Here is a 17234-nt window from a genome sequence, read left to right as displayed (position 1 = left end):
GACACGACTGAGCGACTTTCACTTCACTAATGAGTCAATATCACAACTGTTCACATTCAACTGACCACACAAACCCATCCCGTTGCCTCCAAGTACAGCAAAGGCCCCAGCCCCCACCCATCCACTGTTAAACGGCCAAGATCACTCCTAAGCAGCGAACGAGGTACTCTGACACGTAATAACACAGAAGTCAAGCTCAAAATGGTCTGTAGGACAGACTGGTGAGAAAGAGTCTTGCTTTTCTGCCAAAATACTCCTCCGACTCTCCTTAAGGACCAAAGCAACATAGAGAATTTAAGGCCACAGCTGTGGAATAAGTGGATGCTGATCAACACTGACACGGCGCAGTCTCCCGAGTCCCTCAGATCCTCAGCTGACGTGTCGATCATTCTCCAAGGGCATAATTTAGTCGTTCACTGATCCTCACGTGGTTGATGAAATAAAGGTGATATAGAAAGTGACAGCGTCTGAGAAGCAATCTCAAGCTGCCTTTTCACTGCGTTCAATTAGCAAGAGAACCACTTCCTAATATAAAATTATCAGCCGTAGAATTGCAATCGAAACGCACTGTAGCGACTTCAGCTGATAACTCTCATTTTTTCTCTTTTTACTTTCCAAAGGCCCCCTCCACCCCTGGCCACTCTCAGCGCTATAGAATGATGAGCAAACAGTTTTTACTTGGACAAACACTGAATTTCCAGAGACTTTCGTTTGCCCATCCTCTGGGGGGCCCATAAAACCAGCGAAGAGGACTCATTTGGAAATCTCTCATGTTAAGAAAAGTGATGAATGTGTCCAAAAGTGAGCTGAGTTATCCTCAGACCGGTCCATACTCAACCAGAGTCCTAACTCCTCCAAGGCCTCTGTCATCTCGGAACTGACAGTCCCAGCTACTCCAACACCCTCCCTCCCCACCCCTTCACACACACACAAAATCCTTCTTGATATTACCCTACATATGTTTGGCATTTCCCCCTCTATATTTAGTCTTGGATATAAAAAAATTTCCAGGTAGTCTATGAAAGCATGGAGCCTCAGCTCCAAGTGAGCCAAACCCCCACAATAATAAAACTGCTTGTAGGTTATAACACTCAGGAGAAAGGGGCAAGCCACGCTTTAAACTTAACAGAGTGGCGACCACTTAGGGAAACTGTCTTTCTGGTCCACTGACCTCTCCTGATCTCTGACCAGGGGCAAGGGAATAAACAAGAGGGGAGAGCGGAGTTTCCGGGAGTATCCCTGGTTTCTGGAAGGCGCCCAGGTCTAGAGCTAAGGGCTGGGTGCAGAGAAGCGCTGGAGTTGCTCTGTTTGGAAACCTCATCCTGGAAAACCGAGATCCCACATCAGGAGCCGGCGAAAGAGCGAGGAGATGGCTCGGGAACGGAAGGGGCCCGGAGTGAACCCCGGGGGCTCAGGAGCGGGTGTGGGAGCATCTCCAGGCGCGCTACTACTGCCCGCAAACTTCTCCTCGCCCCGAGATGGGCGCGGGCGCAGCGCGGGGCGCGCGGCGAGGCCGGGTGCCCGGCGGGGCTCACCTGTTCCAGCGGGCCACCTTCCTCCGGTAATAGCGCAGCGCCTCCGGGCCGGCCAGCAGCGAGTCTTCGGGCCCCAGGAGCGGCGGCTCCTCCGGCTCGTTGTACAGCGGGTGCGCGAAGAGGGCCCGCAGCTTGGAGCCGGGATCGCCGCCGCCGCCCGGCTCGACCCGCCGCGGGGCCGAGGGGGCCGAGGGGGCCGAGGGCGCCGAGGGCGCCGGGGCTGGGGCCGGGGAGGCGGCACGGCGGGCGCACGGGCAGCCGAGCGGGCGCTCCCGGTGCTGCAGGCGGCGCCGTACGCGGGGCCCGAGGTGGAAGTAGAGGTCGGCGGCCAGCAGCGCGCCCAGCAGCAGCAGGGTCAGCAGGCGGTCCCGGCGCAGCCCGGGCATGGCCCCACCGGGTGCGCGCGGAGGCGCCCGAGCCCCGGGGCCGGACGCGCCGCGCGCCCAGAGCCCCCTCCGAGGGGGTCGCCCTTGAAGTCGCGGCCCGGGCGCAGAGCGCGCGGGCTGGGGCGGCGGCCCCTCTCCGCGCCCAGTGGCCCCCGGGGGCCGGTGTCCCCGGGCCCCTGCTTCTCACACCCTCTGCGCCCCGGGAGCCGCGGCAGGTGGAGGATCGGGGCGCCGGGGCGCGGGGACGGGCGGCGCTCGCCTCCCGGCGGCGGCGGCGGAGGGCGGGCGCGGAGCGCGGGGCGTCTCTCCGGAGGATGCGGTCGCCCGGCTCCTCCGGCGGGCGGCGGGGACGCCAGTGCCCCCGGCTCTTCGGGCCGAGCTGGTGTGCGCGCCCGGCCCCCGGGGGAGGGGTGACGCCGCCGCCCCCGCCCACTGCCGCTGGCACCTGCCCCCGGCGCCGCCCGCCTGCCCGCCGACTCCGGGCCCTCTTCCGGCCCTGCCCGGCCACCTGGTCGCCCGGCCGCCGCGCCGGCCTCTCGCCCGGGACGCGCGGGCCCCGCTCGGGGCTCAGCCAGGCGCTTGAGGGGGCTCCGAGGCTGCGCGCGAGAGACCTTCGATTTTCGTCTTTATTTCCTAGAAACAAGACAGCTCCCTGAAAGCCTTTCCCCTTAAGATCTGCCAGGTGTGTGTGCGTGCGTGCGTGCGTGTGTGTGTGTGTGTGTGGCCCTTTCGCTGTCTGCGTCTTCCCGCAGAGCCCCGTCCAGATCCAGAATGACCGGCGCTTGGCGCGTAGTAGGCGCTCAGGGAACAGCGGCGCTCAGCCAGGGAAAAAGTTTGACCTTTGAAAAGAAGGCGCCGGTTCTACCTAGAGTCTTGCCAACTTCCTGCCTGGATGGAGCGCGGTTCCCCGGTGTGCCCGCGGTTACCGAGCGGGACCGTGTCCTCCCGCGAAGGAGCGGGCCCTCCCGCTGACCCCACTCCGAACTTCGTGCTCAGCTGGGTGCGAAAGCGGGTCCGCCCAAATGAATCACTGAAGGACTGTGTTAGGCTTTCCCCTGGTATCCTGTGAGGTCATTCACACCCCTTCCCAGCCCTTTTCCCTTTGAGGAAGACGGAGGGCGAGGTGGTTGCCCGGCCCTGAACTCCTGGCTCCTCCGTTTAATGAGCTGGTGGGATGGAGACATGTTGGTCTGACGGCGGAGGTAGCCCACCCCGCCTCCATCCCCCAAGCCCTTCCTGGGTATGAAGAGACATCTCTGCCAGGAGCTGCCCGCCCAGGCACAGAACGTCCCCCTTCTGTGAACTTGGCTCTTTAAACCCCTCCTGCCCTCCTGGAGTCAGAACTCTCAGACGCACCTGGACTTGTGGGTTCAGATTCGAGGTCCTCCCCCTGTGGCTTGGTGGGAGATCCCTGTGGCCTCTGCCAGCCCATCATCTGTAAATGAAGCTAATGATAGAGCTTACCCCATAGGGTTGGGCTTCCCTGGTGGCTCAGGCCATAAAGAATCTGCCTGCAATGCAGGAGACGGGGGTAAGATCCCTGGATCAGGACGATCCCCTGGAGGAGGAAATGGCAACCCACTCCAGTATTCTTGCCTGGGGAATCCCATGGACAGAGGAGCCTGGCAGGATGCAGTCCATGGGCTTGCAGAGACGGACACAAGAACACACACACACACACACACCCATAGGGTAACTGTGTGGCTTAAGGTGGCTCAGCTGGTAAAGAATCCGCCTTCAAAGCAGGAGACCTGGGTTCGATCCCTGGGTTAGGACTATCCCCTGGAGAAGGGAATGGCTGGCTACCCACTCCAGTATTCAGGCCTGGAGAAGTCCATGGACTGTATACCCCACGGGATTGCAAAGAGCTGGACACGACTGAGCGGCTTTCACTTTCACTAAGGGACTTTAACTATATAACCCGCTTTGAACAGCCCCCAGCACGTGGTGAGTGTGAGAGATGTGTTTGCCAGAAATACAATTGCTTCTTAGTTCCTGTCATACGCTGGGGAAGGTTGGAGACTGTTCATGAGAGGGACGAAGACAGGAAAGTATCGAAAGGACCGACGTCAGCAATACAACGCGGTGGCCTACGGGGCCGCGTCCACACGAACGGTGCCCGGATGATCCCATTGTCAGCTGCTCTGCTCAGCTGAGGACCCTGGCGGGAGTTTCCGGTTTTTGAACCACCTTCTTTTTTGCAATCAAATTTGAGCAGGCCTCCAGTTTCTAAGACGCTTCGGACGTGCCTATTAGGCCTCGTGGCCAGGATGAAGGAGTCAGGCACCCGTCGGCGTTGTGTCTGTAGCAACGAGGAGGAAGCGTGGTTTGCGTTTCCGGGCTGGCAAAGGGTGTGGGCACGGAGCCATCACGAGTCTTAAGACTTCCCTTCTTCCACGCCCATTTTGTCTGGGCTCCATTCAGGAAGCAATATTCCTAACTCAAGTAGAAATTGTCTAAACACCTTTTCCTCTGCTCGGTAAAGGTCAAGGGCAAACTGCACATGTAAGCCGGATATTAAGTGTGGTGGAGGCTGTGGGCAGAGAGAAACCTAGGGGCGGGATGGGGCAGTGCGTGTCACCAGCCTCAAGGTCTGTCTAAGCCGCTCCTTCTCCCTCCTGGAAATACGCGTTCCCTTCTGCTCCTGCTCCGGCTCTCCGTGTCTCGGCCCAGGCTTCCTCGCCAGCCTCACCTGTGGCCCCTCACTTCACACCCGTGTTGTCCCCAGCCGCTGTGTGCCTTAACCCCTGGTCTTTCTACCACCGCTGCCTTGCGGGGTTTTTCCAACAGCCTCTGTTGACAAAGCCCCTCGTGGTGCCAACTGGTGGAGGAGAAACATGTGCAGGGTCCGGCTCTGGTTTCACAAGGCAGGGGAAGAGGGATAGATTCGGAACGGAGATGAATTGGCAATCGGCACAGGCTTCGGCCTCTAAATTCCATTTTAAAAACTGTAAGGAAGTCATCAAAGGTGTACATGAGTATTTAGATAAAGAATGGTTATTGCTGTATAGGGGAGAAAAAAGGAAATAAACTCAATGTTCCAAAATTGAGAACTGCTTAAGCAAAATGATGGTTCATCTATAAAATGAAGTTCTATTTTTAAATATTTTTTTTATTTTTAATAATGTTGTTTATTTTTGGCTGGGCTGGGTCTTTGTTGCTAAGCAGGCTTACCTGTAGTTGTAGCAAGCAGGGGCTGCCCTCTCCTGCGGTACATAGGATGGCGCGATGCCATCATCGGGATGACATCACCTGTTGTGGAGCACGCGGTCCAGGGCACTCAGGCGTTAGCAGCTGAGGCTCCCGGGCTCTAGAGCACCAGCTCAGTAGTCGTGGTGCTCAGACTTAGTTGCTCCGCAGTATGTGGGATCTTCCAGGATTAGGAATTGAACTCGTGTCTCCTGCACCGCCAGGCAGAATCGTTACCACTGAGCCATCAGGGAAGCTCCTCTATTTATTTATTTTCATGAAAATGTGTCTATATTATTAGGTAAAAAGATGTAGTAACTGCAACTTATACATTATTACCCATCAAAATATATTTTGGCATATATTTCTATATAGAAGTAGAAAAAGATTGAAAGGTTTGGTGTCTTGCAGAAAATTCCTTGGTAGAAGATCCAGCTCACAGTTCATGCTCAGTAAGTCTTTACTGGACAGACTTGTGGCCTGTGCAGCCCTCACTGCCTAGAGCCGGGATCAAGGCTGGAACCTCCTTGCATCACTTTCTTTCAGGGCAAACCTCCTCCCTTTCCTCTTCATTCTCAGGCTATGATTCATTGATAAGTTCCTAGGAAGATGTTGCTCCATTAAAATAAGAAGGTCTGTGATGTCAAAAGATCTGGGGATGAAAGGCATTTTAAAAGGCTGGCATCTTTTATTTAGAGAGGCGATCTTTCCAAAAGGAAAGAAAGGAAAACATGTCAGTTAGGGGATAATTATCTTTTAATTTTTCTTAAGGCTATAGTTTTATTTCTGGCCTAATTTGGAGATTAATCTCTTTTTGTTTTAAAGCTTACAGTTTAAAGCTAGCCTCAAACATGGATAAATATTGAGCGCAATACTCAAAATTCTGAATGTCTTCTGGGAGGTAGATTTTTTTAAAGATTAGGTTCATTGAAAAATAATAATCACCTATTAATCAAAAGTAGAGGAGAACATTCATTGTGATCTTCAAAAATCATTGCTAATTTCAGGTTGACACATCAGCAGTGATGTTAAGATGTCAGTTAAAATGTTATGAATGAAAAATGATGAGTGAAGAAATACCCAGTATGTGAGAAAATACCACGCTATTTTAACTACGTCAATTTTTATTGTTGTTGTTGTTAAGGGCCAGATAATAACCATTTTAGACTTTGTGGCTTGATGGCCTTCGTTGCAACGATTCAACACTGTCAGTGAAGTAGGAAGCAGCCAGAGACGATATGTAAACTCACTACATCTCTGTGTTTCAATAAAACTTTATATATAAAAACAAATGGTGGGCCAGATTAGGTCCATGGTTGGTAGTTTGCTGACCCCTGAAAGTTGAGTGTGAAATCGCTCAGCCATGTCCGACTCTTTGCGACCCCATGGACTGTAGCCTCCCGGGGTCCTCCGTCCTTGGGATTTTCCAGGCAAAGCTACTGGAGTGGGTTGCCACTGGTACCAGTAAGACAGTACTGGCTCTTCAGAATCTGAGAAAGCAGATTTTTACCTGCTTTGTTGTTTTCCTTGTAAGAAGGAAATGCCAACATATTTGTAGTTCTATGTGCTTTTCTTGGAAGATTAATCTGAGATCAGTGATGACTGGCGTAAGAGGAAGAAAGAGAAAATGAATCTCTGTCTTTGTTAACTGAACGGTTTGATTCTCAGAAACAAGAATCTTTTCAGTTACTCCTATTGGCAATGCTTCTGACCATGATGTCCTGGGAACAGACATAATACATGCCTTGTATGTTCATCCCACTATACAGAGCTTTTGCCACATGGAGTTATGTGTTGAATGATTGAGCTACTGCGACTGCTGCTGCTAAGTCGCTTCAGTTGTGTTCGACCTGCGCGACCCCATTTATGTCAAATATAGTCGAATCTGGAAAATAATCAGTAATGACATACACAAAGGGGCTTGAATGAATTCTGTTAGCCATGATTTATTGATTCATCCCTGTTTATTTTTCCTGTGTAATATTTGATTGCAAGGTAAATTTTAAGAACAGAGTAGGACAACAGAAATGGATGATATTTTGGAGGGAATATTGATGGAATGTAGTTATATTCTAAGTTAAGAGAAGTAAAGAACCAGGGAGGACTGAGTACATTAATTAATAGAAAGTGAATTGCTTTGAGTAAGAATCGCTGTATTAGGTAGTTTTGGTTAGTTGAGGAAATCACCAGCCTCTCACCTCTTTAATGTTTATTAAATGCTTATTTAACCAAATCAAATAATAGGCGTTAACTCACGTACATGGTGTCAGCTGGGTTCTCTGGCGTGCAGAGGCTAAGTGCACAAGGTTTCCTGGGCAGAGGGGGCCATCTGACTGCGAGGCAGCTCTGCCAGCCTCCGAGCCCCTCAGAGAGCTCTGGAGTCAGGAGTGCCTGGTGGAGGTGTCCATGTCGGTGGGGGTTTTCACCGTGCTTAGCTCCGTCCCTGGCAGGGCTGCCTTAGCTAGGAAGGGATCTTGGCAACTGCTGCTTGGCTCAGCTAACTGCCTTGAGAGCTCCGGTATCTCAGGCTTTCATCTTCTGACCCATTCTCCATGCTGTCGCTGAAGCTATTTCTGCAAAATGTAAACCTGATCATGCTGTTCCTCAGCTCAAAATCTGACACAGTCTACACTGCCAAAGCCGGGCTCTTTAGGAAGGCGTCTCTTGTGGTCTCCTGATGGCCTTCATTTCAGCTTTATCTTTGGCCACTTCCTGCTGGGTATCCTGTGCGTCATCCAGGCCTTTACACCCAAATCCATTGTGAAGTACCCAGCACACCCAGACAGAGATAAGCCTCCTTAAGACAGGAACATTAAATTCTGTCTGTCGTGCCTGCACATTGACCCCACCCCCCACCGCAACTAGCTGGTTGGAAGTGCACATCCTTCTGACAAAGCTCAAAGGGCTTCTTAGTCTTTATGAAGGTGACTGACGACTGCTGACTTAAGGGGAAAACTGATCGGTGTGGATTTAAACATGCCGCTTTAAGCTGATGGTGTGAGAATCCGAGTGGAAGCATCTAGGATCTGGGAAATCGAGGGTGGGAGAGACATTTGGAAATAAGGATTTTGATGATGTCAGCATAGACACTACAATGTATTCTCTGAGAGTGGATGAGGCAGAGCATTTTGGAAGAATGTTTCAATGTATTTGGCTGCAAGTAATAGAAATATAGCCGATAGTTATTACTTACATCTAGACCTATTGTTACTCAAACATGTCAGAAGTTACAGCATTGACTTGGAAGCTTTCCTTGATCTCAGAAACAGTCTTGGCTTCCGTGCTCTTCTGTTGACCTTCCTTCTTGGTGACAAGGTGGCGCAGCTCAGGACCTCATGTTCTTATGTGACAACATCCCAAGGAAAAAGGGATGGGCAGGAAAAAAGTGCTTTTCTCCTTGGGCCTCCCTCTTACAGGAAGTAGAATGTTTCCCTGAGCTCCTGAGAGGCCTTCCCTTTATCCTGGATCAGAAATGCCCACCTGCTCATCCCTGCACCGCTCACCGTCAGATGGGAACCGTTTTCCGTGAGTGGGTTTAACACCTTGTGCTGTTAGGTCAAGTGACAGTGGCAACCAGGAGTGCTTCCTTAAAGCTTATCAAGACTCAGGACTGGGCCACAGTGTTGAGAGGAGGAACATGATACTAACACGAAAACCCAGGCAAATAAGCTGGTGGTGTTGGTGGGGTGGACAGTGGCCGTCAGCCCTGAAAGAAGCAACGAAATCAAGAAGCATAAGGACTGAGCAAAAGCTGAGGAATGTGTCAGTAAAGGAACTGCTGTGAACGTTAAGGGTAATTCTTTCCACTGAATGCTTGGGTTGGAAGCAAAAGGTCATGGAATCGTGGAGCAATTCAGTCATGTGGAAATACAGGTAGAACCTGTGTGATGATGTTTTTAGAGCTTTGATAGTGCATGGAGCAGAGGGAAGCAGCTAGAGGTGGGCAAGGAACAAAGTGAAAAATGGGAGGTTTTTCAAAATGAGGGGATCTGGGTATGTTTAAAGGCAGGTGGGAAGGAACCAGGGAAGAAAAAGAAATAGAAAGGACGCAAGAGGGAGGGAGTCTCCTGGGTTCAACGGAAGGTAGAAGTCAAGATCGCACTTTGGAGGGAGAGAGGCATATGTGTAGTCAGAGGCTGGAGAGAGGGATGAAAAATGTTGGCAGATGTTTTGAGATGTGAAATACAAAGGCTCAACATAGATCTTAGCGAAGCAGGAGGTCTGGTCATCTCTAGAATTTATAGAGGAATAAAAGTGGGGAGTGGACGTGAAAGAAAGGAATAAGCTAGAAGATACGGAACATCAGAGAGAGGAAAAAAAAACTCCTGGGAAATTAAATTTGATGACCGAAGGGAAAAGGAAGCCAGAAACCTATAAATTTCCCCAGGAAGGGAAGGATTTATAGATGAAGAGAAATTTGACATGGAAAATCCATTTTTGGCTTTTCCCAACCGCCTGCTATTTGTGAAATAACAAATGATGTTTCTCAAACCCCAAATGTTTCAGTTTCCTCAGCTGAAAGATTCCATGTTGCTGTTGTACTATTTATAAAGTAAGGCTGTTTGCTCAATCTCACTCAGGATAAGAAGGCTGAAAATAAGTCTTTGGGATAGAATTCAAGTCAGTTAAATCAAAGACACATATAAGATACACACTGTCTGTGTGAGACACTAGGGCTTAAGACAACCTGAACTATAACATCCCTCCAACCTGCCTTAATTGGAAAGAGTTGAAAATTGATGTAAGAGGCAGACAGATGGAGATAAAAATATCACCTTTCTTACTCACAAAGTGCTCTGTCAGAGGGCAGGAGTTAATCTGGCCGGTAGGTTTGTTTACACATCCCTGGTTCAAACTTACATCCCTCCCCCAAAGTGGAAGTCTTCTCTGCTGGAATGATCCCGCCTGAATAAACTTTCTGGATGGCCAAGAAGAAAAGAGAATTCAGCGCGAGTAGAGGTTAAGTATAAGTGGCTGTTTCCTCAAAGGGAGGGTGGAGGAAGGGATTCTGAGCTGAGGACATTCAGATCCTTTTGCCAAACTCATGAGCCAGCCGGGTCATCTTCTCCCTCCCTGGGGTGGAGTCACCGCTGGTGGGAGAGAGACCCCTGAGTGTGAATCTAGCAGGTGTCCTTCCTGTGGGCTGTGTATTAAGTACCCCTCCCCAAGCCAGGCACTCGCATTGTGTGCGGCGGCCCAGGCAGGCGTAAAGATAAATAGCACATATGCTGGGGTTCGAGCGACTTGTGAGCTCTCATGAGAGCGAAGCAGCGTAGGGCTCGGACAGACCCACAGAGACACAAGAGCGTAGGGCGGGTGGTGTTCCGTACAGGGTGACAGAAACGGGACAAACTGAGGTTGGAAGGAGCTAGAAGGGGCCTTCCCAAGCTTCATTAAGGGATTTGGTCTTTATTAGACGGGACGTAAGGAGCCATGGCGAGTTTTTAAGCAGCGGAGTGAATAGTTGGGTTTTGTTACTGAACACAAATTCATGTGCCCGACGCAAGAGGTCAAACAAAACGGAACATCAGTTGGAAGCAGAGAAAGGTTTATAGCAGGGCCATGCAAGGAGATGGGTGACTGCTGTCCCCAAGCCCAGACTCCCCAAAGGGTTTCAGCAAAGCATTTTTAAAGGCCAGGTGAGCAGGGGTGTGGGGTTGGTGGGGACAAACTTCTTGCTTCTGGAATCCTTTGTTCTTGCAGCTGTCTACCTAGGTCAGGTCTAGATCTTCCCGTAAACATCCAACAAGACAAATGTTATTTTCTGTTCTACAGCTCTGTATCTCTGCATGATTGGAAAAGTGTGTTATACCCTAAAAGGTCAGAGCCTTGGGAACGAGCTGTCCCATATATCTCAGGCTATGGGCAGCATTCTTATACAGAAGGTGCCGAGTCAGCATGACTCAGCCCAGGCAACAGAGCACAAAGGCTAAAGCAGAAGCAGCAGATCCATGTGGAGTCAGGCTTCTTCAACCCTGTACATTTCTGGGAAGCAGTGTGTAGGATGGGCCAGGATGAAGGGAGGCTTGGGGAAGAGGCTGACTCAGGCAGAATTCAGGAGAGTGGTCAGAGTTTCCAACCATAGTGGAGGGCATGCCTGGGCCACTGAAGAACAAGGAGGCAGTTAAAGGACCTTCTAAGAAAAAGGAGGAGCAAGTGAGGAGAAGACGTTGCGTTTGGGTGTGTTTACGTCGAGTTTGAGAGGTGGCAAAGGTTGAGCTTTTGTAACAGGGAGTTCGAAGTGAACAAAGCGTCACATGTAGGGGAAAACAAAAGAGCATTTGCTGTGGGGTGAGTCCTGCCTTAGGGACTAGACACACGTGGTAAAGATGTTAGACGCTGCGCGTGTCTTCATCCAGCTCATGGTGACCCCAAATCTCGCCATCTGAGAGTGGAAGGCTCTCAGTGTTAGTCACTCAGTCGTGTCCAACTCTTTGCGACCCCATGGACTATAGCCCACCAGGCTCCTCTGTTCATGGAATTCTCCAGGCAGGAATACTGGAGTGGGTAGCCATGCCCTCCTCCAGGAGATCTTCCCAACCCAGGGACTGAACCCGGGTCTCCTGCACTGCAGGTGAATTCTTTACCACTGAGCCACCAGGGAAGCCCCTACTGTTGTTATAACTGTTTATTTTCCACATACCAGTCACCAGGCTCAGCACAAGTGTCCATATCATTTATTGAATGCCTACAGTTTGCTGTGCCCTGTACTTAATCCTTAGTAGTTATGAGTGTGGTATCTACACTCAGATGGCCAGGGTATGACTTTGGGCCTCAGATGAATGATGTTAAACAAGTTACTTGATCCTGTTGAGTCTTACTATCAGCGCTTGTAGAATGAGGGTGTAATAAACGTATCTACAGGGTAGTTATAAACCATGCCTACTTTAGTACAGAACCTAGCACATGGTAAATAGGCGCTCAGTAAATATTAGCTATGATGGTGACGACAATGCTGCTGATTGCTGTCATTACCGACCAGGCTTCTTGGCCTCCTTAATCAATGGAAATTGATAAGAGACTGGACAGGAGATCCAGGTAAGCCTTTACGGGGCCCTTGCTGCAGCAGGAAGGAGCGAGAACAAGTAACAGTTTTCCTGGCCCACTCAGGCGGGCTGAGCTGGTTCTTCCCTGGGTTCAGGGTAGAGAGGTGTCCAGGAATCAGGACGGACGGGTGGCTTGGGTGGTTTGCCCACCCCTGACGTGGTGTTGTGTGCAGGGGGCACTCTGCTTTCGCTCCTGACTCTTCAGAAGTGGCAGTTGGACTTCTTGGTCTCTTTGTATCTCATTGTCCAGCATTTGCCCCAACTATGCATGTGTGCATTTATAAATATTTTCAGTCCCTTGGTGGCTCAGGTGGTAAAGAATCTGCCTGCAGTGCAGACCAGGGTTCGACCCCTGGGTCAGGAAGATCCCTTGGAGAAGGCAATGACAACCCACTCCAACTTCTTGCTGCAGAATTCCATGGACAGATGAGCCTGGTGGGCTACAGTCCAAGGGGTCACAAAGAGCTGGACATGACTGAGACAAGTAACGCTTTCATAGTTACTTTGCATTTTGTTGCTGAGGGAGACGTTTGCCCAGGGGCAGGCAGGGCAGCAAAGAGTCCCAGGCCCCGTCTGTCTCACCGCGACGCTGATGACGAGGACTATGCCCAAGATGACTGGTGATGACAATGCCGTCGTGTTGATATTGGTGCCAGGGATGAAGACGGCGCTACTGACTTGAGAAGCCGGAGTGTGGAGGTCATGTGCTCCGGGCATAGCGTCAGAAGATTCTGGAGTTGAGCATCTCTGTTAGCTCAATGGCTCTGTGACCTTGAGAGAGTTCTTTTCACTAGTTAATTTCAGCCTCTTCATCTGCAAACACAGTAACTACTTCACAGGGCTGCTGGGAAGCTCAAATAGGACGCTTAATGTATCCAGGCTCCTTTGTCCATGGAATTCTCCAGGCGAGAATACTGGAGTGGGTTGCCATTTCCTACTCCAGGGAATCCTCCTGACCCAGGGATCGAACCCGAGTCTCCTGTGTCTTCTGCACTGGCAGGTGGATTCTTTGCAAATGCGCCACCTGGGGAGCCCCAAGTAGGACATTCAGTTCAGTTCAGTTCAGTTCAGTCGCTCAGTCATGTCCGACTCTTTGCGACCCATGAATCGCAGCACGCCAGGCCTCCCTGTCCATCACCAACTCCCGGAGTTCACTCAGACTCACGTCTATCGAGTCAGTGATGCCATCCAGCCATCCCATCCTCGGTCGTCCCCTTCTCCTCCTGCCCCCAATCCCTCCCAGCATCAGAGTCTTTTCCAATGAGTCAGCTCTTCTCATGAGGTGGCCAAAGTACTGGAGCTTCAGCTTTAGCATCATTCCTTCCAAAGAAATCCCAGGGCTGATCTCCTTCAGAATGGACTGGTTGGATCTCCTTGCAGTCCAAGGGACTCTCAAGAGTCTTCTCCAACACCACAGTTCAAACGCATCAATTCTTCGGCGCTCAGCCTTCTTCACAGTCCAACTCTCACATCCATACATGACCACAGGAAAAACCCTAGCCTTGACTAGACGGACCTCAGTCGGCAAAGTAATGTCTCTACTTTTGAATATGCTATCTAGGTTGGTCATAACTTTTCTTCCAAGGAGTAAGCGTCTTTTAATTCCATGGCACTATATGTCATCAATTCTAGGATGTATATAGTACATATTTTAACATCTCTGAAGTCAGAGATGCATCTTGCAATTATTGCCAGTTGATGCATAAATTAGGTATTTGTGAAGCAAGAGTTCATCATTAGAGAAATGATCACAGTTCCATGTTTTTTTTTTCTTGCCAGATGATGACTGCTATGAGACCTAAGGAAAGAATTCCTAAGTTGATAAAGCTGTTATTTATTTATTTCTTTATTTTGAAAATGCATGCAAGAGGGCTTTTTTTCTTTTTTTATCCCATGCTAAGCTATGTGATTGAAGGCAGGAGAAATTGTGAAGTTCCACAGACTGGATGAAGAAAATTTCAAAGCCATGAAAGGTTGTTGTGATGGATCGTAGCTGATCAAGAAAGCACCAACATCAAAAGCTGCAGAACGGGTGTCAGCGTTAAAAGAAAATCCTGGAGGAGAATCGTCAGTCACTTGACGGGTGATTTTGGAGAAATGTGATGGTTGCTGACTTGAATTGAAAAACAATTTAGATCATTCAGACTCTGAACATTTTATAACTCTTATATTTTCTTTCTCTTTAAGAAACACGAGGAATCTGTGATAAATAATCGCTGATGTCTAAAGCAGCTTTTTCGATGAGTAGATGAAAAATTCAAAGTGATAAGTAAACTTTGTGCCATAATTTTACTGGGAGGAACAGAAAATGGCAGTGCGTCCTTTCTTGCTGTTCAGTTGCTAAGTCGTGTAACTCTGTGAGCCCAGGAACTGGAAGCACGTCAAGGTTCCCTGTCCTTTGCCGTGTCCCGGAGTCTGCTCAAACTCATGTCCATTGAGTCGGTGATGCCATCCAGCCATCTCATCCTCTGTCGTCCCCTTCTCCTCCTGCCCTCAGTCTTCCCCAGCATCAGGGCCTTTTCCAATGAGTCAGCTCTTCGCATCAGGTGGCCAAAGTACTGGAGCTTCAGCTTCAGCATCAGTCCTTCCAATGAATATTTAGAATTGATCTCCTTTAGGATGGACTGGTTTGACATCCTTGCAGTCCAAAGGACTCTCAAGAGTCTTCTCCAACACCGCACTTCAGAAGCATCAGTTCTTTAGAGCTCAGCCTTCTTTATGGTCCAACTCTCACATCAGTACATGACCACTGGAAAAACCGTAGCTTTGACTAGACGGACCTTCGTTGGCAAAGTGATGTCTCTGCTTTTGAATCCTCTGTCCAGGTTTGTCGTAGCTTTCCTTCCAAGGAGCACTCGTACACAGTATCTCATAACACAGATGCCCTTCTTTTTTTTTTTTTTTTTTTACCATTTTCAACTGATGAACATTCAGGTTTTTCCGCTATTAAAAAAGATGGTGCTGTCAGCAACTCCGTGTAAATGCTTCTTTTGGGAATCTTTTCTCCAGGAGGGAAATAGAAGAATTTATAGGTCAGAGGAGAAGGACAATTGAAATACAATTTCATTGCATTTTCAGTGTTTCTCAACCTCCCCGCCCCCCACCCATTATCACTGCCCCTAAGGAAAAAAAAAAAAAACTTGAATTTTAAATTCAATGAACTACTTAAATTGATTAACATTAAATTTCACTCTGATGAGAGAAATTAAATTCTAGAGTGAAGATTTTGTTGGGTTGAGGTAAGCTTTGAAGGGCCACATGCCATTCTCATAGCCAAGATATTTTCACCTCCAAGAACCAACTTTGCCCCCACTGAGGACACATGATTTAGAAAAATACAAGTTGACAACCTTTGTTGGGTGGAAAAGACACATACATCCCTCTTTTGTGAAGACTGCAATACGTCACATGGAATTCTTGTAACCCGGAAGCATTTAACACCTGTGGCCTGTCTGGGACCCTCAAAACATATTTCCAGAGTTGAACTGAGAATTGATAATACAGTGTGCAAGGATGTTCTCCTGCTTGCCATAGAGCAGAGCAGAAAGACAGCGCTAATTCACCCTCATTCCTCAGACATGAATTAATATTGCCAAGAATCACTAGAACATCGCTAGGAAAGTCACAGAGAAAAAAACTTTGAGAAGAAATAATTGGGCCAGAGGCTGTCACTCACGGGAGCTTGCTCACACATTCCTTTTGTAGGAGCTGTTTTTAAAAAACATGTTTAAGGAGGATAGAATTTGGCCTGGGAAGATCAGCCTTTGAAATCTGCTCTGTGACAAGCAGCATGGCAGGAAGAGCAAGACGTGGCTTTGGTTCCGTGAAGAGAAACTTTGATGTGCTGCTCTGAAAGAAATCGGGCCCCTCGGATGTCAGAAAGCTGCAGAATGCAAGCCTTGACACTCGGGAATAGTGACTCCTCGCCCTGCGGTACAGACCCACCAATCATGCTGACGTGAAGGGAGGGCTTCTATACACCAGCAGGAACAAGACCCCAGTCCCGGAGCGGCGGGGCTTGGAGTGGGCTGCGGACGCTCAGCCCTGCGGTGAGGAGCCGCACTCTCGTCTTCCTGCCTCGCAGCAGGTGCATCACTTCGGCAAATCGATTGTCAGTTCTGGTCCCTGACTGACCTGGACGATCTGGGAGCCAAGAAGGTTTGCTCCTGCCACTTGGGTGAAGAGATTCAATGTCAAAACAGAACTGCCACTGAGAGCTAATAAGATGTAAATGTAGGAATGAAGGGACATCCTGGAGTTCTAAGTCACATTTTTATGCAGGTGTGACTGTTTTTATTTCCATAGTAATAGTTTCCCTTTAAAGTGGATTAGGAAAAAAACGCACACACACAACTTAGAGCATCAGATTTCTGATTTTATCAGTCTCCTTTATTGACTGGAAGGTTGCTTCTAAAGAAACCAAATTCATTGTAAATTGACTAATGAAAAATAATGTATAAGGGTTGTATATGGAAATGGTTTTTAAAAAAAGAGTGAATGTTTCTAGAATGAATGAAGTTTGAGAAACAGTGATGTAAACCTCTCCTTCTTAGAACTGGCTGAACTGCTCACAACTTTTGGGCTTCCCTGGTGGCTCAGAGGATAAAACGTCTGCGGGCAATGCAGGTAGAGCCGGGTTTGATCCCTGGGTTGGGAAGTTCCCCTGGAGAAGGAAATGGCAACCCACGCCAGTGTTCTTGCCTGGAGGATCCCATGGACAGAGGACCCTGGCAGGCTACAGTCTATAGGGTCCCAAAGAATCGGACACAACTTAGCTACTAAACAACAGTAGCAACGATATTTTTTAGAGAAGTTTAGGTTTAAAACAAAGTTGAGAGCAAGGCAGAGAGTTTTCTCGTATACCCCCGCCCCTCCTCCCCTCCCCCACCTCTCCATACACAGCCTCCCCCACCCCCGCCCACCGAGATCCATATCACTCACCAGAGCAGGACGTTTGGTACAATGGACGAACCTACATTAACACGTCGCAGTCGCTCCAAGTCCCTCGTTCACCATTGTGTTCACTTTCTTTTTCAAAAACCACCTTTTGGCCGTGCCGCTTGCTATGCAGGGTCTTA

At 49.4% G+C, this 17234-nt stretch overlaps 1 protein-coding gene across 4 annotated transcripts in view; it reads right to left on the bottom strand.

Annotated features, from left to right (window-relative positions):
* The window catches only part of FAM20A (FAM20A, golgi associated secretory pathway pseudokinase), a 42996-nt gene extending 40979 nt beyond the window's left edge, over nucleotides 1-2017 (bottom strand). For all 4 annotated transcript variants that reach the window (XR_001919645.1, XR_001919644.1, XM_018063933.1 and 1 more), the window contains exon 1: nucleotides 1536-2017. Coding sequence is in view for 2 of the 4 variants with exons in the window: in XM_018063933.1 (XP_017919422.1) it covers nucleotides 1536-1921 (386 nt within the window). In the remaining 2 variants the exon portion in view is untranslated. The remainder of the gene's footprint in view (nucleotides 1-1535) is intronic.

The sequence above is a fragment of the Capra hircus genome, chromosome 19 (assembly GCF_001704415.2).
Source record: "Capra hircus breed San Clemente chromosome 19, ASM170441v1, whole genome shotgun sequence".
In the NCBI taxonomy this organism is placed as follows: domain Eukaryota; kingdom Metazoa; phylum Chordata; class Mammalia; order Artiodactyla; family Bovidae; genus Capra; species Capra hircus.
Note: the sequence above shows the minus strand (reverse complement) of the source record. Positions and strands in the feature narration are given on the sequence as shown.